This window comes from Drosophila grimshawi, unplaced genomic scaffold, assembly GCF_018153295.1.
Source record: "Drosophila grimshawi isolate 15287-2541.00 unplaced genomic scaffold, ASM1815329v1 contig_44, whole genome shotgun sequence".
Lineage (NCBI taxonomy): Eukaryota > Metazoa > Arthropoda > Insecta > Diptera > Drosophilidae > Drosophila > Drosophila grimshawi.
The window spans coordinates 21,546,357-21,568,574 of NW_025063240.1; the positions used below are offsets into that span (position 1 = coordinate 21,546,357).

At 37.5% G+C, this 22,218-nt stretch overlaps 1 protein-coding gene across 1 annotated transcript in view; it reads right to left on the reverse strand.

The window, feature by feature from the left end:
• Nucleotides 1–22,218, reverse strand: part of LOC6558882 (glutamate receptor 1) — a 30,320-nt gene that overhangs the window by 4,111 nt on the left and 3,991 nt on the right. Inside the window, exons 2-13 of the mRNA XM_032738878.2 lie at nt 21,168–21,567; nt 20,456–20,608; nt 20,122–20,249; nt 19,350–19,479; nt 9,462–9,715; nt 9,223–9,387; nt 7,369–7,701; nt 7,127–7,228; nt 6,219–6,459; nt 6,072–6,166; nt 5,242–5,409; nt 828–939 (exon numbers count right to left, since the gene is read on the reverse strand). Of these exons, the coding sequence (XP_032594769.1) occupies nt 828–939; nt 5,242–5,409; nt 6,072–6,166; nt 6,219–6,459; nt 7,127–7,228; nt 7,369–7,701; nt 9,223–9,387; nt 9,462–9,715; nt 19,350–19,479; nt 20,122–20,249; nt 20,456–20,608; nt 21,168–21,276 (1,990 nt within the window). The 5' untranslated portion in view covers nt 21,277–21,567. The remainder of the gene's footprint in view (nt 1–827; nt 940–5,241; nt 5,410–6,071; nt 6,167–6,218; nt 6,460–7,126; nt 7,229–7,368; nt 7,702–9,222; nt 9,388–9,461; nt 9,716–19,349; nt 19,480–20,121; nt 20,250–20,455; nt 20,609–21,167; nt 21,568–22,218) is intronic.

The window sequence follows — 22,218 nt, forward strand, 5'->3', positions numbered from 1 at the left end:
GTTATGAGCGGCAATTGTTAGCCTGTTCATATGTGACCCTCCACGCCCTTTTTTTTACGTTGATTGCCAGGCAAAGTGTCAGCACCACAAACAGGCAACCACTCAACCGCCCAACAGACAAGACCACAAAAAAATGGAATCCCATAATTGAATTATGCGGCAACGCATGCAAAACAAGTAGAAAGATGTGAAAACATTCCACTGTGTGTGAATAGTACTCCTTTTCACCCCTTACTCCCCCACATACACACACAACCCTCCCCCTTCTTTGGAGTCCTGTCTCTCGGTAAAACTCCCTTAGGCTTTGAGCTCGTAAAATCTCAATTTAGGTAATAAATGCGTTGACAGGATTTCGTTTGTACTCTTAATATCAGCAAATATAATTATATTTATCAAATTGCAAATTACTTTTTGTGTTTCTACTCCAAAAGGTTTAAAAATAATCGTAATGATCACCAAATACAATATTATATCAATATGATAATATAAAATTGCAAATTACTTTTAATAATTTTACTCTGAAAAGTATGCTTCAAAAATAATCGAAATATTTTCATAGACATTCATTACTTTTTATTCATTTCATTTCAATTGAACACAAATTCGTATTGCTGGTTGTAATCGATATTTATCGATTTTATGGAAATATAGAAAGTTGTCGATAAAACGAAATAATCAACATTCCAACTTGAGTTTTGCTCTCAATGAATCTATGAAGAAATAGTTTAAAGCTACTTTAAACTTATTTTCCATTAATGCTCAGCACTCTGTCTACTTGCAAAGGATGTTAAGGTGTTGAGGGGGGTATAAATAAGTAATATATTTACCTTGCAGCTGAGACTGTTGCTGCTGTTGCAACACACGCCATTCATGTGGCGAGAAACGCGACACGAAGAACAGAACGATGCTGACACCAATATAGCTGAAGATGACGCTCACCTGTAGAAAAAAGAGAGGAAAATATGAAAAGCGAGTTTTTTAAAATACAACGGATACAACATAATTCCACATGCCAGTCTGCCTGCTCCAGACTGCCTGCCTGCTACTTGTGGCATGCCACATCCTGTGTAATAATACTGTTTAAGTTTTAATAATTAGTTTAAGTGCATGTTTCTACCCTCAAAAAGTGATAAGTTTATCAAAACTGAGCCAATTTAAGAAGGAAATGCTTTGTTTTTGCCATGGATTGAGGTCTATTGTAATACTACATATAGTGTTGGCAACACCTGTTGAAGTTGTATCCCAAAAAAGTGCTTTACGTTTAACTCAACAGAAACCGGGGCTTTTATTTTGTCATGATGTGAACTTGAAGATTAAAACTGATTTTCAACAGAATATGTAGGCCAATCTTTGAACGTACTCATCAGCAATCAATGTTTCAAGTTTTGTGACGGTAGCTTTATAATTACCTTTATAGAGTAGCTGGGAAAGCGTTAAAATCAAAACTTTTAACAAATACAATCAAAGTTTCAAGTCGCTAGCTTAAGCGGTGTTCAGACGATCCCTGAAGACCTTATTGCCTTGCTTTAAGTGTATTAAAGTGAAACACAAAGCGTGATAAATGCAAAGACAGGATATAGAATTTCACCTGGCTGCTGCAGACTGCCTGCCTGCCTGACTGCTATTTACATACATATACATTAATATATACACAGTGCAGTGGCACATAGTAAACTGTATAATTTGGGCTAAAAATTGTTTCATTAAATTTTCTCCCACTAATTGAAGCGGAAGCAACAAAATGGCTTCCTAGCAAAGCGTCGCAACATTAGCTTAATGGGAGAATCGAGAAGCAGCAATAACCAAATCAGGAATGACCGACTAGCAAATGCCCTGCAAGTCACTCGACTTTACACTCATAAGCTTAAATATAGAATTAAACTAAACTTAACTTAAATATATATTATGTGTATTAAAAAACTAGCTGATTTCCATGTCTGAAAATCAATCGGTTAGTTACGGCTAATGCTTCCGATTTCAATTTGCCACCCTTCTTAAAGCTAAACATGATTTGCCGATGTATTTTACTATCATATATCATATATTGTTGCACAATCCAGTAAGTTTGAAAAATCAATCTAATATCTTATATAGCAGAGAGGATATATGTTTATATACATTTATAGATTTGGAGTTATGCTTCACACAGTGGTCATGCTACCCGTTGGAAATATTTTCAACGGCTACAGGGTATGAAAAAACAATGCCAGGTGACGATGTTGTGTGGAGGACTTTGACAGGATGCCTGCCAACTGAAAGCCTGTTGCCTCTCTAGACAGCCAACTGTTGCCGTTGTTGCTGTTTTTGCTGTTGTTTTCTGTTCTTGTTGCTGTTGTTGTAATTGTTGTTGTTCATATTGTTGTCGCTGGCGTTGTCGTTATCAATGCTTCAATGGCTGCCACGGAGGCGCGCCTTTGTGCGCCATTTGCAACAAAAAAAGGCAAGGTGTCGTTGTCACTGTCGTCGTCATAGTTAAGCACACACACTCGAGCACACACATGCACACACACACATGCCGCATAGGCCCGGTTGTCAGCAGCCCGGTTTTTATTGAGGCGCCTCGTTGTTGTTTCCATCCGTCGTTACCCTGCCCCGTTTGTGTGTGCAACAACAATGCGTCATTTAATTTATGATAAATTCTTGTTGTTGTAAAAGTCTTTTTATATTAGCTTGCTAACTTTGCCGTCGCCGCTTGACTTGTTCTTGTAGCCTTTTATATTTATATGTATATGTATATATTTATTTTTTTTTGCCAGGCACCTTTGCTCTTTGCGCGCAAGCAATTTGCATTTGTAATTCGTCGTTGGAGCTCATGTCAACATAAGCGTAAGATTTCACAGTGCTATTCACTGACTCCCGCCAAAGCGTCTAATTTTACGTCTGTCGCGGCAGTCGACACTTTAAGCCCCCTCACAAATTGTATGGATGGGCAGAAGGCACCTTAAGATCGCAGAAGCTACGCTTACCAAATTTCTCTAAAATAAATAAATTAATACAATCTGTATAAAGCTGGTATGATTTTATGACACAGACACAGCCTAAAGGAGAGATAAATATTATTTGTTGTCTTTTTTTCAACATGATTCCACAATTGCTTTCTTACACTTCATTTTAATTCATTTATCATTCTGAAATCTTTGCTCCTTTTGCTATAATCCTCTGTTTTATTCCATCAACTCTGATTTTAGTTCCAGTTTAGTTTAGTTCAAACCGGTACCTTAATTAAGCGAAAGAAACTCAGAACCATGATTTCCTGATTGTTGGTCATGATATGATCACTAAAATAATACCACATTTAAAGTTGGTAAAGGTGATTCTGACTCGAAACTCAAGTTAATATTGTAATGTAATGTATTGAACTCTATATTAATATTACATTCAAAGTTGCAAGCAGAGAATCCTTATATTGTAGATATGGCTTCTATAAACAAATATTATACTTATAGTTTCTATCATTTATCATTTTAGACAGCTCCCCCTCTTTACTATTGTATATATTTTCTGCGTTATTTACCAAATATTCAAGTATTCTTTTTGTTGTGCTTAAGTTGCTCAGTTGACTTTTCGCTGGCATTTGCTTTAAGAGCCACTTTGGCTGGCTTGGCTCAACTTTGAAGGTAGTCCGACAGGCATTTGGTCAGTCAGTTAGCTTGAGAGTTCTTTTGAGTCGAGCATCAACATCATCAACTAAATGCTCATCTAACTCTGATGGCTGGCCATTATTTAAACAAGCGTCAAGCGACCAACTTTGGACTAGCGCCAAATTTAATACTCCAACTTGACGGCTACGTAATTTTTCGCCCAGCGCGTTTGTAGTTTCTTGTTTATAATGTACAAAAAAAAAAAAACCAAAAAAAAAAACGGAATACAAAAAAATGAAGGAAATAAACGCAAACAGTAGCAGAGAAAAAAACTTTGTCGTTTACTCTATTAAACTTTTGGGCAAGCTTACGAGGTAGCCCAAAATCAGAAGAAATAATATACACACACATAAAAAAAAGTACAAAACTTTACCACAAAGTTTTTCACAGTAGCAAATAAAATAGGATGGCAAAAAATTACCAGGCTATACAAAAAAATGAACGACATATTAAAAAAAAAAAACTTTACTCATTTGTATGCAGCGCAAATGTTGCATTATTTTTGACTCGTTACCAAAAAAAAAAAAAACCAAAAACAAAAAATAAATAAAACATTTTTTATTTACCGAAATAAATCATACTTGGCACTATTATTTTTTTAATTATCTGTTTATACTCTGAACGCATTCCAAATGGGAAAAAGGGTATACTAAAGTGAGCAACATTATAAAAACGTCTGTCTGTACAAACAAGCTGATCCCAGATCCATCGTGTATCAAGTTTATTTCATTTAATCGATAACTCACACCGCTGTGTGAATATCGATATGAATCGATAACACATATCAATAAAATATACAAAATTATAATTAATTATTAATTAATTAATTAATTATTATGATACAGATATAATATTTATCAACTGTAAGAATTGAAAAGAAAACCTATTTTATATGCAACTTTTTCAATTAAAATACAGAATAGCAACCAAATTCCAACACATTTCAAGATCCATTCAGAGGAACCGATAATATAAGTACGATAATAGAATTGAATATACAAAATTGAACCTTTTCATAAACTCCAGCGAAATCGATATAGAAATATGTTTCGATTCAATTCGATTTTATTCAGTTGAAGTGTTCAATGGCAAATCATAGCTTGAAATTAATTTATTGGTGTCGGACCCAATTTTGGAGGAACCTGTACATAATAAAACATGAACCGACATTTGAACTTATTCAGTCCATAGTTGAGAAAGTTAAAATTTCAGATGACTGACTGCCTCCAGTCTCAAAGTTGATAAGTAAAATTCCTTTGGCAAACATTTTAGATGCTAAACAAGAGTAAATATGCCAGCCAAGCGTAGACTGGTACATACGACTTGTATATATATATATGTATATATATATACACTTATATATATAGAAAACTAGGGCACGTGTTTCACCAACTGGTAAAAGGAGCAATATGCAGGCAGCAAGCAGCTAGCTTGCAGCTTGTAGCATGCAACGTATTTTGGAATGCAGTGCCCAACTCAAAGTCACTAAGTGGAACCCAAAGTTTCGCTAGTCAGGCAAGACACACACACACATACATATAGATGGATATATAGTATATAGTATATATATAGCTAGTATATTTATAGTGTATATACGCACCCAAATTTCCTGTGATAAAGGATTCATGAAGCTGAACACGCCGGGCGTTTGCTTCACTGGCTTCTTAATCATGATGGAAATGCCCAGCGACATGAACGGCTTGCTGAAGTCAATGACACGTTCCCGTTCGGCGGTAATCGTCATCGCGGCAATCGCAATATCCGCTTCCTGTACCAACCAATGTGAAAGAGACAGGCATCGTGTGAAAGGGAGAGAGAGAGAGAGAGAGTTGTTATATTTAGTGTATCAGCCTCAGTTTCCGTTTCAGACTAGAACTGAATTTAGTTTCGAGTTGGTTTGTGGGACTATAAAAGGAACTATCTTTTTATTTAAACTTTATTTATATATAAGCATTGCACAACTGAATAAAGTTAGAGCTAATAATGAGTATGTGGCTCTGTCTAATGCATTTGATTCAGACTAGATTTGATTTTAGACTGAGTTTTCTTTATTTTTAGATATATAAATAAATATAGACTAAATATTGAGCATGTAACTCTGCGAAGGAACTATATTTATAAAGTCTGATTAAGGTCATGGATATTTAATTGTATCTGAAGTACATCAGTTGTTCATGTGTGTTTTTATAATACTGATCAAATCCCGATGTAATTTAGCTGCACTAAGATTAATCGTGCAAATTATGAGTGATTGTAACTGACTATTATATCATATAGATTTAAAAAAAAAAAACAATGGGTTATAGCAAAAGACAGTTTAACTTCAGTCTGAAAGGGTATCTCAGCTTCCACATGCCAAATTTCAAACTGAATGATTCACTACAAATGCTCATTAAGAGAGTTTATTAACCGAGTCCACAATCATCTCACCTTGCGCACCAGTTCGCCCACCATGCCATCCCAGCCACCATGAATGGTTGGATTCTCGGAACCATAGTTGCCATCCTTCACCAGACGCAGCTCATCTGGAATGCAATACGTGTAAGCTGAGCGGGATTTGATGCGATTGCCACTTACATTCGAGTCCCAGCTTCTTGGATAGCAAATCGGCGAGATCCTTGCAATAGCCCTCGAAGCGGTTATTGCCATGCAACTGTTCCCCGAAGGCGGGCTGCTTTATCATAATGTACGGCTCCTCCAGCACCGTGGTGACAATGTACGTGCGATTCTTCTCAAACTCCACGTGAGGACGCAGTCGAACATATTTCGCATTCAGCGGCTGCAATCCGGCATCATCATTCCACTCAGCAACTTTCACCTGCATCGAATTTATGTCAGTCAAATGGAAAGATAATGATTAATGAATGATGAAAAATGAGAGAACTGATTTTTAATGGATGTTCATATAAAAGTTCCATAAAGTTCGGAAACAAAAAAAAACATTTTCGTTTTGAGATATTATTTAAGTAAAGAGATGATTTTGCTTGAATAACTCTTTTATATACAATATATATTGATCAAACTCAGTAATTAAAAACGTTATGTTGTTTGAGAAAAAAGGAAATACTTTCTTTTTAAGATATCTTTTCAAATTGCCATTTTGTCTATGGTGTTTCCATTAAACTCACTAATTAAATACCACACATAGTTTGGCTAATATTTATCCACTTTCCACTAATCGGATTTATATACAAACTGCAACATTTGAAACTCTATGCTTCCTTCACATTGATATACTATATCATATATGTATTGTATTTGACTTTATCAGTAGCTAGTTAGTTTAGTAAGCGTATTTAATTAGCAACACTCTGAAGTTAATTCCTTATTTTCTTTCGCACACTTTTTAATTACTTTCATTGCACACATTTTTCTCCAAGCAAACGAGCTGAGCAGCATTGTTTGGCAGTTGGTCCCCTAACTCCTTGCCACACATACACACACACACACACACACTTAGTTATGTGGTCTATACGGTTACATACCATTGCACTGTTTACGGTCATCTCGACAACGTGCAGCGTGTAATTGACTCGTCTGCCATCATCGTTGAACTTGATATCTCCGGTGAGTCCCTCGATTTCCACCTGACAAAAAACAAACAAAAAAAAGGGTGTTTTTAATTGCTGTGTCAGCACCTGGTAGCTGCAAACTTGTTGTTATTGCTCCCATCATCATCATCACCATCAGCAGTCTGATCATGACAGTAATGCTTGCTAAAACGCACCTTTCTCAAATAACGTGATATTTTATCGCCATGCTCCCAGGCATTCACCCAGCCTTTGGCCGTATTACAGTCCAGGGCACGCGGCGGCACCGAACCATAATTGGAACTGGAACCGGAGTTGCCATCATTGTTGTTGTTATTGTTGTTGTTGTTGTTGCTGTTGCTGGTGCTGGAGCCATCGCTGGATGTGGATGCGGCTGCTTGGGCGGCAACCATCAGCGTTTGACTGCGTCGCTGTACATTGTTCCGGAATTGATCCGGCTTCTTGCGCAGAATTTTGTTGAACGCCTCAACGAGCACAAAGACCGCATCGTACATCAGCGCCGCCTGAGCCTGCATAAAAGGACATGCGTTTCAAATTGTTGTTTTTGTGGTTGCTGTTCCTATCGCATTTCATTAATGAGCACATTACTCGCTGTTTTTCACTTACTTACTTTAAAGCGTGTTAATTGTGGGCTTGAGTGTCTAACAAACAATGTGTTGTTTGAATTTTTGGCGCGCAAGCGATAAATTAATCGAAAGAGTTGCGATCGATTGGTGCTGTAAGGCGCTGATTTGGACTGTTAAATAACAGCAGTCTGTTACGATTTTAAATTATTAATTGGATTGGGCGGAAATAAGAACTTAACTTTAATCAAATATATGCTTATATACTTTCAGTTTGAATCGATTAATTTTATTACTATTTTGATAATATTCGAATAAAATAGTAGCGCAAAATTGCTTGAAGGATTACTTTTGATCAACAGCGGAAACTGCTGTTAGACATGCTGTAGAGTTATCTGCGCTATGTACAAATTATTCTGTTGAAAATGTAAGTAATTGCAACAAATTTTAAAGGCCTTCAAAAGGGCCTAGTCTCCACAAACGTATGCATGAGTGTGTGAGTGTGTTTTTCTATGCATGAGTGTATTTTTATGTAGAACAGACTCGTACAAGTCAAATAAACAAATAAGCATTGTCAAAGAGAGCAACAACAGCAACAGAAATAATGTGTACAGAGATAGAGAGAGAGAGAGAGAGAAGGAAAAGAAGCAGTGCAGGGTTTGAAGTCCTCAAGCAAAATACAACAAACATTTAAGCGCCACAAAGTGAAATCTTTGTCAACAGAGGGATAATTCCAAGGAAATACAAATATAAACAGCACGCAAACTAAACCTCGCTCGCCAACTTTCGAGTAGTTGTTGTTGTTGCCCCGTCTCCCTCTCTGTCTATCTGTGTGTGCTAAGCATGACAAGGACAACGGTAGCAAGGGCACACACACTCACACACACATACACGCATGCATGCATGCATGTATACAAGTGTGTGTGCCTTTGACTGAAAGTTGCCGCTGAACTGAAGAAGAACTATGTAAAAAGTGAAATCTGTCGCCATTGTGCCTGTTTGTGTTGCTATTTGACTACAGGGACTGAGCGGTCGATGGAGGGAGAGAGCGAGGGAGACGGAGAGTAAGAGCGAGTCCTAACGGTAAACATTGAATGCCAGCAAATATTTAACAGCTAGCAGCAATGACATTGCTGCTGCTTTCAGTACAGTGCACGCTCGAATTAATAAAGTTTATTGTGCTCTATAGGAAATCAAGATGAAATGAAAAGTAATGGAAAATGCTTAAAATTTAATTGATTTATTACTTATTTTGTTTCTTAATATAAACTATATATGTATATATATATTAAAATGACGTATACACAGTAGTAAACATATAAAATTAAAAGATTACTTTATATATATTTCTTTCTCACGTTTTTATCAACTCATTTTCTATTTCATGCCCATTATTCGTCTATGCGAGCGACAACTGTAGTGCACTTGCAGTTACAGTTACATATACAGTTGGAGTTTGAGCCTTACCGAAATCGATTCTCTGCCAGCGCCGACGCTCGTCTGTGGGTCGAGTCGCTTCCAGCTGTCATAGAATTCGCGCACGAGTCGCCGATTTGTGTCAACAATGCGAAATCCGGTTATGTTAATGGCACCAAATTCGATTATCTCGCTCTCCCACCGATCGTCCATGACCTGTATAACAGTGACAGTTAACATCCTGTAACAGTTGACAGTTGAGTAAGAGGAAACAGCTGGTCAACACTTACCAATCCACTGAGTAGATAGTGATAGGTGCGACGACCCAAACGCAAATCGCGCACATGTTGAATGAGTATTTGTTTGGCCATCTCCGTGGGACAGTCGAGAACGATGTGCTTGTTTGTGAAGCGACCGATTTGCTCCAGCGTGTGCAGAAACTCAATGGCCATGCTGACATTCGAGATGCGCTTGACCAGCTCCACTTGAAAGGACTCGTTGCCCGGTTTGAGGCCCTGATATATTTGTTGCAGCCGCAGCAGCCCTACAAAATAGCAGCAGCAAAACAATGGCCGAAAATCATTAGGAGAAATGCGAAAACCCAACGAACGAAATAATGTGTAGAATGTCTGTGTGTGTGTGCGTGTGTTAATTACAGCACACACAAGCACTTAGCAGAACAGTTAACTGGAACACACACATACACAAATCTCGGCCATCATCAAGGTAAAATTCACAGAACGCATTTGAAGAGCTAAAAGATTAGCTTGAATTTTGAGTCTTTAGAAATTCGAAATGAATGCAAATTAGGCAGAAACCAGATTAAATCTAAAGCCGAAAAGTGTATTACAAATCACCATAGAAACTGCTGCTCCGAGATAGCATTTAATGCTGATTATAGTCTATACCTTTGTTATTAGTTTCTAAAAACAGCAATAGATTTATATTTAAGCTTCAATATGATAAAAATAATTATAATTATATTTGATAAGTAATAAGTAAATTACAGTAAAATCGTTTCAGTTTAATGATTGGATCGTAATCAGCTCAAGTCGCTTCTAAGTCTATATAGCAAATTGTAATCTGTGTTGGAATATTGCACACTGATTGAGAGGGACTATTTGTAGTATTCATTGTTAATCAATTGATGGTTCAGTCTGAGCCGGTTTAGCGATGTGGAAGATATGCATAAGTCCCAAGATAGAAATTATTAGTGTTGGCTTTTAACACGCAGAAGCAACGAATACATAAAATGTTCAAAATGTGACTCCATAGAAAAGTCCTCTGACTGTTCAACAAGTTATGGCACGGCTTGGGAATAGCTAATGCAATGCGACAGTCGAGACACACACTGCAAGAAAAAGCAGCTACCCAAAGACAAAAGCAAACTGTTGCAATATATGCAACGCATGTGGCAGATACGTACAGGCAAGCAGGATGACGCAGACAGATGAGCAGCTCGACTAAATTGTCAAATTGCATGCCTAAGCGAAAAATACGGCACACATACACAGAGAGAGAGGTGCACACACATACACACGCACACACAGACACATGTCTGCTTTTGATCCGAGTGAAATTAGCCTTGTGAGAGATTTGAGTGCGAGCGCAATTTGCATTTGTGCTTATTGAGTTATCTGTCGCTCTCTTCGTGCAACTAACTGCATGTTGCATGCAACTTTCATTCACACTTAAACAGATACATCTCCCACACACACACATTCGGATAGAGGGGAGCCAGACAGCCAGTCGGATAGATGGCCAGATGATTTGTATGACAGCTACGCAACGTACACAAAAATCCACTTCAGCTCCCTCTGCTGTTGCTCCTACTGCTGTTCCCACTCCTGCTCCTGCTCCTATCCCCGCTCCTGCTCGTCGTCTGTTTTGTGAATGCGCCTTCAATTTATGTTTGCGGATAAAATGGGATTTGCTTGGGGCTCTCTCGCAGTGGCAGCCAACTCAGCTATGACTATTCTATCAGGCGTTACGGCCAAAAACACGCCCAGTGCCACCCCTGCTCTGCTCACGGCTAAAAGCGTTCCCCACACATATATCCAATTTGTTGTTGTTTTGATTTACACTATCCGTGGCTAAGGCATGTATACCCTGTAAAGTTTAAAGGTGCATAAAGGATGCCAGTCCATTAGTTAAAGAATACCAGTCCATTAGTATCATAACGTATCCGTATATTGAAACAATATATATATATGCTAGCTGGTGGCCTTATGCACATATTTCAACAGTACTTTTCGTGATTTACATAGCAAAGCAGTTATCATATGAATGCAGTAGTTATTTTCGGAACTCGTTACAGAGTATTTGCTAGTCCATCACTATTCACAAATGCCTTAAAGTTCAGTTAAACGATAAATGTTATTTTCATTTGCTAGTTTTCAAATACTTTTGCTTTGAAGTTCTGCAGGGTAGCTGCTAGCTGACCACTGTATTTAAATGCCTGGGAAAAGTGAGAACTTAATATTGCTTCAATAATTCACTTTTACAGGATATCGTTGAGTACATACTTTTGCCAATTTTTTTGTAGCATTTTTTTGGTGCGCTTTGCTGGAGTGTAATAAATTTTGTGCTTTGTCTTTTATACAATTTCATTTGCTGTTGCTTTACCTCCCAACCCGACACACCCCCCAATGCAGCGCTCTACCCACTACTATCTATGCCCACTCCAAAATCAATCGCTGTGTAATTCCGACCCACCTCCCCCTCCCCACTGGCGCCTTGCCCCAAATAGTCCTCATGCTTGGCTTGTCTTTGGATTTGAGTTTTGGGTTTTGTGTTTTTCGATTTGAGATTTGTCGTTTCGGATTTCAAATGTGTGTGTGTGTGTGTGTGTGTGTGGGTGGGTGTGTAATTGAGTAGCGTACACTGTGATGCGAGGTTCGGCTTTTGTTTTATTTCATTTTTGATATAAAAACATTTGCAACGCATTCCCCAGGCCACATTCCTCAACCCACCCCAACCCAACCCAAGCCCGCCGTCGCACTCAACAAGCGCCCATAATACGTATGTCCCCCGAATTGATGGCCCCGAAATTGGCTTTTGTCTTGATTCCGATTCGTTTTTTGTATACCCTTGCTGAGGGTATACTAATTTTGTCGTGAAGCAGACGTGATTGATTGCATTAGGTGTATATACTCCTGATTAGCGGCAGTCGACGAGTTGATATAGTTTTGGCTGAGTGTCTGTCTCAGTTTTTAAGCCAACTTGATGATATATGATAGATATATCTGTATTTTTGCTGCACGCAGTACATACGATGCAGCCGGATCGTATCGGATCTCTATATCATATAGCTGCCAAGGAAAGAATCGCTGGAAATATGAGTTCTTTTGGGAACAGCATTTTTGTTTATTAAGTGATCCTGATCAAGGCTTCTAAATATGCATTTTAGCAATCAATGGTCAAAATTGGATTTATCTATCGTATAGCTTATACACCACATAACTGATATATCATATAATATTCATAGATACAATCAGTCGCTTTTTTGTATTTATAGTGAAAGTTAGATGCAAGGATATTTCAGCTTCGGTGTGCCTCAGTTAGCAGCTTCATCTTGTTTTGCTTTATTTTATCACTCTATCCATCTCTCCCTCTCTTTCCCACACTCCCTCCCTCCCCCTCTACCTCTGTCTCTTTCTCATTTCATATTATTTTTTTGCCTTGTCGTCTGTCTGTTTGTCTGTCCCTCAGTCCTTATGCGTATGTGGCGTATTTCCGTTTTGTGTTCATTGTTTTATTTCCGTTTTTGTTCGTTTTTTCCTTTTTCTTTCTTTTTTTTTGTTTATATAACGAATTTAATTTACAATTATATACATTTTTTTTGATGGCCTATCGTAGAAAATTCAATTATTTTCATGCACAATTCGTCATAGGAAATTCATTGAAATTGAATCTTTTCAGGGAACGAGATAAGCTTGGGCCACAGTTATCCATGTACATCTGTATCTATATCCTTCTATATCTCTACAGCATTAATATATATCTTAATTTGTATCTATATCTGATTCTGTATTTGTATTTATCTATAACTGCATCTGTATATGAATCTGCATCTATATGTGATACTGTATATGTCTTTCTAACAATATCTACTATCTGTATCCATATGTTTATTCGTATCTTTCCATGCAAATTAAAAATAAAAAACAGCTGTCATATCCTTTCTGCCTGCTTACTGCTTATTTGCTTGATGTTCAGGCTGAGAAACTTACTCGATTTGCACTCGCATGCGAAAAGTAAACAAGACAATTTGTTATGTTAAACAAAAGTTAGTTTTGCGGAAATGAAGTTTTCCTACCATCGGCAGTGACACTCACACAAACACTCTGAGCCATGAAATATATACATATAGAGACACACACACAAATCCAGATACAGCTACAGATATGCACTATAAAGCACAAGAGGCGAACAAGTAAAACATTTGTGTACATATTTTATGCCTAACAACAAATGTGAAAGATAATGGAATTAATACAAAACAAGCTGAGCCTGCTCAACGCCTCGCCAGCCTTGAGAGCATATGCAGAGTACATAGCACTGAATAGATTAGATCTGTGCATATAATTCATTTAATATTTTCATAAAAACATAGATATACGAATTACAACATTTAAACTATGCTTAAAGCGAACCATAAATTCTTTTACTCTGAAATCCCAGACCTTAAAGTATGAATATTAAATCCGCCGGAATCGCTGTAGCTCTAAAAATAAATACTTATTAATTTTATGATGGCCCTTGGCCATCATAATTTGCACTAATTTTGTTAAGCGTGTTAAAATAAGTGCTCTAAAAATAGACCACGTACAATATGAACAGCTAAGCTATTTGTAACTTTCACAAGTTGTTGACTGAAGAAGTTAACAGATGAAAACAGGGATGAACGAAGATGAGATACCCTTGCAGCGAGGCGACTGATTCATCCCTTGGAAGCTATATGATATAGTAGTCTGATGTTGATAGATTTTTTATTAATAAGAACTTCTCGTTTGGAAAAAGATAGATAAATGGAGATGGCTATGTCGACTATTGATGCTGGTCAGGCAAATATATACATATACTTTATGTTGTCATAGACGTCTCTTTATATCAAACAACAATCTAAATGATAGAAATTTAATTCATAAAAATTGAAGCTCGCACAGCATATTTCTATTTATATCCTTAAATAATTTTAACGAGGACAATCCACATAACTTAGCTACCAAGTTTTTTTCAGCTAACCTCACTGGCAAACTCGAGTTGAGGTAACCTAGCAATGTAAAACCAAGTCTCGTTGCAACATTTATTTATACACATTTTGACGAGCAACTATTATCCTTGAAGGAAATCTTAGATATTTAACACTCACCCAGCACACCGAGTAATTTAACAGCTTGCTTGTTAGGCCCCTCCACTTGTTGTGTTATCAGAAACTTTGTTTGTTTAATTACTTAGACACAGAGAGGGGAGAGGGGAGGCAATGGGCGTGCCTAAGAAATCTACGCCTCGCGCATATGTTTTCAATGACTTTGCCAGCAGGCGGACTCAAAAGTATCAAGTAACATGAAAGTGAAATCGCTGTAAAAGCCCATTATGGTTAAATTAATGGCAAACAGACGATGGTTTGGCATGGCATGGCTTGGCTTGGCTTGGCTAACACAGGCAGTCGTCGTCAACAGCCAGCCTGCCCGGCTGATGTCCTGTTGGAATCCAGTTTTGTCTATTCCAGATTTTATTATTATTACTTAGCCATTTCTAGTCATATAAGACGAATGCAGAACGCATCCTTGCTTATTGTTATTCATGATGCCACCTACAATCAGATTTGGGCCAGATTTTTATTTGAAGTAAAATTGTGTAAACATTGTGACCTGCTCGACTAGCTGGAGATGTATCCATGCAGTATTCGGTGTCATTATTCAAATGATTCTTTAAGAAAATGATGATTTTCGGGCTCTGAATTTCAATCTTCACAGTTGTAGTTGAGGTTCCGGTTCCGTTTTTTTTGTCAGTAGTTCTCTCAAGCTTGATTAAATACAATACACATATAAATATAAAATGCGTGCTATAGTTAGGCATACCCCTTTTCGGCATTTAATAGTCAATGGGTATGCAAATAAAATTGTATACATTTGATTTTGCTGCCTGTTCTAATATTCAAAGACAATCAAAGGCAATCAATGACAATCAATCTATAAATAATACCATTTGCATAAATCTGCACTTTCGTCCCTCTCACGGTCCTCCCCCGCCCCGCACTCCTGGCCACATTGATAAGCTAGCGAGTTTAAGGATTTAGTACCTGTTGGGTCGGATGTTTAATAAAATATTTATCAAGTCTTTGGGCAAAGTCATTTTGATCGCTTCGGCACAGGACGGAAAGCAAACAAAAACTCATTATTCGACTGCCAGCATGAACTGGATGTTTTTGGATATGCTTCCTAACCAGGCGACAAATGCAAAAGGACCCCCAAAACAGTGCTTACACCTTGCCACAGCTATGCGCCTTGCCCCGCCTTCTACTCCGGCCCAATAAATTCTCGTGTGGAAGCAAAAACAAACTGTTCAAACTGCCTTCGTCCTGACAGGATTCATTCTTCTTGCTGCTCTCCTGCTGTTCGTATTGTATATGCATACATATATTACGAGTGTGTGCGTGTGTGAGTGTGTTTGTGGCAGCGTGCTAAAAAATAAGTGAGCCATTCACTTTCATTGCAGCAAACCTCTTGATTGCATGCTCTTAATATCAAATCACCATTCCAAAATAACTAACACAAACATTTCTCTCTAATTTGAGCTATTTGCGGATCGCCGCTTTGTGCGATTTCTGGAATTCAAATATCAAATGCTGTAATACGATAATCAATATATATATTTCTTTGTGCAAAAAATAAAATAAAATACATCAAATATAAATGCAATAAAATATTTGTGAGCATTTCTTTGTAGTGGCAAATATGTTGAAAAAAAATACAATATTTACTATCGAAAATCGATATTAATCGATATTGGAGAAATGTGAAGATTATCAATAAAGTGAAATGCGCTTAATCTGATCTGGCATTCCAAATTACAACTATCTGGATATTATAGTCTCTCCGATAGGCTTCTTCGTACTGGCAAATAGATGGATGTGGCTACGTGTACAATATATATATTTTATGAAGTCGTAGATGCCTCGTTCTGCCTTAACATGCCACATACACAACTCAATTCATATTCAACCGTTTTACCCATTTTCCAATTCAATGTTATGGGTTTAAAAATTGGAGAAATATACAAGAAACCAAAAGCAAAAACAGGAGAGCACTTGAGCTATGAAAATACACTCGAAATAGAAAGAATAGATGGCAAATGTGGAGATGTGTTTAAAAATAAATATTCTCTCTCTCTCTCTCTGTCTCTGTCTCTGTGGCTGTGGAGGGTTCATGTTCTTGCAATACAAAAGCCATAATCTTATAGCCAAAATTAAAATGGGTGTACGCCAATTTTGTGCAAGTCGAAGTCCAAGTCGTAAATACAAGCGACAATAAACCCATAAGCTGGCGGGCATATCCGCATGAATTAGGGCGCGATGTGCCACCCGAAAAAGAAAAAAATAACGAAATAGGGAAAATAAAGAAAATATAGAAAATATTGAGGGCGAAGCTGCTATATAGAGTGGCTATTAGTCGCTATTGTTGTTGTTGTTGTTGTTGTTGCTGCTGTGGTGATTGCTTTAGCGCTGCCAATGCCCATAAATAGTTTTTATTTTTTTTTTTCTGTTTATTTTTTGGTGGGGTCAATAGGCGAAAAATGTTTCTCCAATTTCTATGTAATAAACTCGTTTGCGTGGCGCAAATAAACACAATAGTATCAGAATAATAAGAGGAAGAATAAGATGAAGAGGAAGCAGACATTTTTGTATAAACAGTTGGCAGCGACGACTTTGCCACACACACACAGAGAAAGAGAAAGAGGGAGAGAGAAAGAGCCACATGCGAGAAAGCCAGCCAGCTAGCCAAAAAAACAAAAGCCGTTAACGTTGCCCGCTGCCGTTATGTGTACGTGCCAAGCCAACTCGATAAGGATATTCCAATGCCCTTAGCAACCAACAACTTCCCCTCAAGCTCCCCCTCAACCCCCTCATCCTCCTCAACACCATCAACACACGCCGGCTGTGTAAACATGGCCATAAACTCAACAGCTACAATTATGGGAGAAAAATGAAAGGCGTTCGCTTTTTGGGGCAAAATATCTAAATCTCTATTTTGACTTATTCTTTTTTTTTTCAAATATAACAGATGACAAGTTCATTGAGATGCCTTTGCTTCTCAGTTAGACCTTTGGCGTCTTTATTAATTTTAACGTTTCATTCCAGCACTGCTATGGTAATCGATTAGCTATATATTTCTTATATTGGCCATCTGTAAAAATATGTATCTTTTTATTTTGCAATTAAAATCATTGAGTGCTTCTATTATGATTTGCATATTTTGAAGTCTATTTTCAAGTCGACTTTTCACAATGTAAAAAATGGGAATATTCTCATAAATATTTATTTTATTTGCTGCTCAACTTTTCTATGATGTCATCAAGTGTTTCAATACACAAATATTTGCTCTGCACATAATTGAAATCTCAAGTTTTGGCCACGAATGAATATTTATTTCGCACACCTGTTTGAAAAATATTGTTTGTCTGATGGAATTGATTGAGTGCCATGTTTCCATGGAGCCTACTCAAACAACTTAAAATACACACCACACCACAGCGCCTTAAAGCACAAACAAACAAACAAACAAACCAACATAAACAAACAAACATACACACACATATATATTCACACACACAATATTTACACACCCATACCATGAAACACTCAGCCATAAACACTCGCTGTCTGTAAATTGATTGAGTGCTGTTTCCTCGCGATGAGCAGAGAAGAGAAAAAAGATTTTCACGTGGCATTCATTAATAATCATAATGCAGACGTCGGCCAGTTGTCCAGTGGAAGCATCGTCTGGCCCGTCACTGTCCTTGCCATCGTTACTCTCTGTCTGTCTGTGCGTCTATCTGTCCGCCTTGGCTTCCAGCACGTCATATAAGCCAATTGTCTGTCAGCGCAGACAGCGATGTCATTAAGTTTTATTTATAAGGCAACTAAATGGAAAATCCTCGCGGAAACTTATAACAAAGCAAATTGGCATAGCCACTGGCAATGAGAGGGCATACCTACACTGAGAGAAACAAAAGCCCAAGTAAATTATAATTTATTTTATCCTTTAGCTCTAATTCGTGGACGACAGTAAGAATCCTTGTTGGATTGATGTGGATTTCCCTATACTCCGAGATGATAACATATTAACGACATCTTCTCCTGGCTAAGGCATCATATACTTCGAGGATTTCGCCTTCTTGAGGCAGCTTCCGCTGCAGACTATGCCAGACTATGTTCTCTCTTGCAAAGTGCATAAAAAGAACTTTATTTTAAGTATATAATCACACAATTTTCCAGCAATATGAATGGTTGACAACAGTCTGAACTCTCTGAAATTTTCTGAGAATCTGCAGCTGTAATCTCTCTCAATTAGTTTGTATATCGACCTTCGCGGAGACTTCTCTGAACTGTAGTGATAATGAGAATTTTCTACTCGACTAAACTCTTAAATTACATTATCTTATCTATTCTTCGCCATATTGCTTACTTAAATTGTATTTGATTAAAGCTGCCTGACTGGCAATTCTGCTCAGCTCAGCTCAGCTCGATTGTCGCAGATGTCTCTCTTCGTCACTCAGTTGCAGCCACATTTTATGTTTTCCCATGCCAAGGGCTTTGATCCTATTGGCGACCCACTGGCCCACTTCCTGCTTGCTTTTCTGCCGTTTCATTCCCTGACCCGGAAGGTCCTACGTAAATAAGACTAAAATTCAATCACGAAGGCTACCGCTTTTAAGAATTTGTTGTTATATCTGGTTTTCATTACAATGTCATAAGTTGTGGTTCATATATATAGATATATATATATATATAATTTACATTTTCGCTGAGTGTAGAGAAACTCATTTCTCATATAACGAAATGAAGTTTGGAAAGATTATTGACTCTCCTGGGCAAACGTTCAATTTCGTACTAAATTAAGAATGCATGTGTGGGGTTTACAGGGGGAATGGAGTTAGTGTTTGGTACTCACCATCGTGGGAATCGTAGAGATAAATTATTTTGCGCCAGCCATAAAATTGTATTGTATCAATGATGGCCTGATGATAATCCGGTCGCATGCTGAGGGCAAAGTCCAGGAAACCAGACGATGGCGTAAGCACCTAAAAAACGCGCAAATTATGGAAAACAGCGGTCATATACATGTATAAGTATATATATATATATATATACATATCGTTGGGAAAGGGACAATGAGAGCGAGTCGCTGCTAGTTGGCAAGTTAGTAAGCATGAATCATTATTGAGCTTGTTGTCCTTATTGTCGTTGTTGTTGTTGTTGTGTGCTGTTCTGGAGCCCCTTTGTTTTTGGCTCGTTTTGGGCATTTGCCTGCTTGATTTATAGAGCAGCAGCCCAACGAGGGCAAAAGTGTGTTATAAATTTTTAAAGACCAGCGCCAAAGAACATCATTATTGCAGCAAGCGAGTGAGTGAGAAAGAGAGAGAGAGAGAGAAAGAGGGAGAAAGAGAGAGTGAGCTTTGTATTTATAATGATTTGGAACCGTCGCTGCTCATAAATTGTGCTTGGGTACTTTTCAAAAGTTTCGCATGCCATTTTCAAGGTTATCAAATTTTATTTGGGTGAGTCAACGTTGCGTGTGATTAATATTTCATATTAAAATTGGCAACTGCTCGCCACGCAACACACTCTCTCTCTCCTTCTTTCTCTCTCTCTCTCTGTCTCTCAATTTCTTGCTCTCTCAGGGACTTTATTTAGTTAGCTTTAAGGGCGACGCAGCCATTTACCTTCTCTGGAAACCAGGGCGTCACAAAGGGCATCTGAAACGTATTCGAGTAGGAGTGCAGTGTATCAAAGGAGTCGGGAGACACCGCGCCCAGCATCGAGTAAACGCCCCTCGAGAACTGATTGCAGACTGTGTAAAAGAGAAGATTTCATTTGGTTAGAGGAAAAACTAGTTTTGCATAGATTTCATTTTAATTATGTAATAAAATATCAAAGAAAATGTGTATTTTTTCAGAGTGAAATGTGGAACTGAAAACAAACTATTGAATTATAATGTGCAAGGTAAGGTTTTATTAAGTTATCACTATTATTATTATGGTTTCTCAGTTGACTTACTTAGACGTGACAATTTGAATGCATCTGCCGTATTGATGACATCCACATAGGCCTGCAGCTCAAAGCGACGCGAACTCACATTCAGATTGTGATTGAGCATGGCATATTTGAAGGCTGATTGAACCTCATCGGTGCCCTGCTCAAAGATGGCACCTATACAAAATGAATGAAAACAGTTAATTCTTGTTGTACTATATTCTGTAGTTGTATGCTGTTAACTGGCAACTGGCAACAGTTGAGAGCTGAAAGCCGAAGGCTGCTGCTGGCAGCCAGCGAGATTGTCAATTAGGTTCAAAGCAAAGGCACTTTAAACTTTGTAATTGCTTTTCGCTTCAATTTTATTTGAGTTTTTCACTGGGTGAAGAAAACTTGGTTTGCTTGCTTGTTGTTTCTGTTGTTGCTGTTGTGGCCAATTTGGAGCAAAATTTGTGCAAGTTAATAAGCGTGCCGTTTCAGTTTGCAAACTGGCCCAACCTCGCAACAACAACAAAAAAAGAAAAAATCAAAAATCTAAAACTAGCCCAAACAGGCTGTCCAGCATTTTCAGTAGTTTTTGCAGCTCTTTCAGTATTTTTGCTGCCCTTTTCTCTTGTAGCTCCATTTCAACTTGCCACAAATTGCAGCAGCAAGCAGCAACTGACTGCAACAGGCAGCAGCAGCAACGTTTGCCAGGGCCTATCAATTACAAATTGGTCTCAAGTTATCCACTTACCTAACGGTATTTTCTCGGTTAACGATGGCTGCGCATTAACGGTAGTCCATGTTAGCCATGTCAAGGCACAATATGGCCAAAGGCAACTCAGCTTTTGGCCAATGCGCATTTTGCGTAGATTCCTTGCTCCTTATGCTTGTTTTATTTTTGTAAAACTAAATTTTGCTATTGCTATTGTTATTGTTGTTGCCGATTTGGATTGGGTTCACTTATTTCTTGTTCTTGCCTGCCCTTATTGGCATTTTGAGCATTTTTTATTGCACTTAATTGGTCAATTGCATTATGGCCTTTACCCAGTTGTTGTTGCTGTTGTTGGCAGTTTGTAGTTGATCGCTTTGGCCTCAATAATTTCTCAGTTAATATAAATGTTGACATTTATGACTCCTTTTTTTTTGCTTTGCTTAATATAATTATACAATAATTGATTAATTTTTGATTTGATTAGAGAACATTGAGCAAATAAAAATCAAGTAAAAGCGGCTAATTTTCGCAAGCCGAAACAGACATTCGGCTACAAACTCCATGAATGCAACAGAACCGACTGATTTGTGTCTATTATCGTTATGTACTCATCAAGAATATATATACTTTATGAGGCTAGAGACTAAATAAAATCATGAAGATCATTTGTGAAGCTTGATGTATATATAAGTTGTGAAGACATTTTGAAGATAATTGTCATATCTATTATTGAACATTAAGTTAGATGAGCTAAACTTACGACGAATTCGACTTTCATTTATTTAAATTATTAAAAGTTAAATTCAAAATTGTTCATTTGCAGCGACATTTTGTCGATTCATTTAATCAACTTTATAAATATTGCCATATATAATTTGAGCATTTAGTTGGATGAGCTCATTTATCATGAATTCGATTTAAAGTGATTTAAATTATTGAAAGACGAATAATAATAATAATAAAATAGTATTCAATTTGCAGCGACATGGTGTCGATTAATTTAATCAATTTGATCACCATTGTTATTTATATATTATTGCATTTAGACGATCTAAGTATGAATTCAGATTTAATTAAATTATTTCAATTG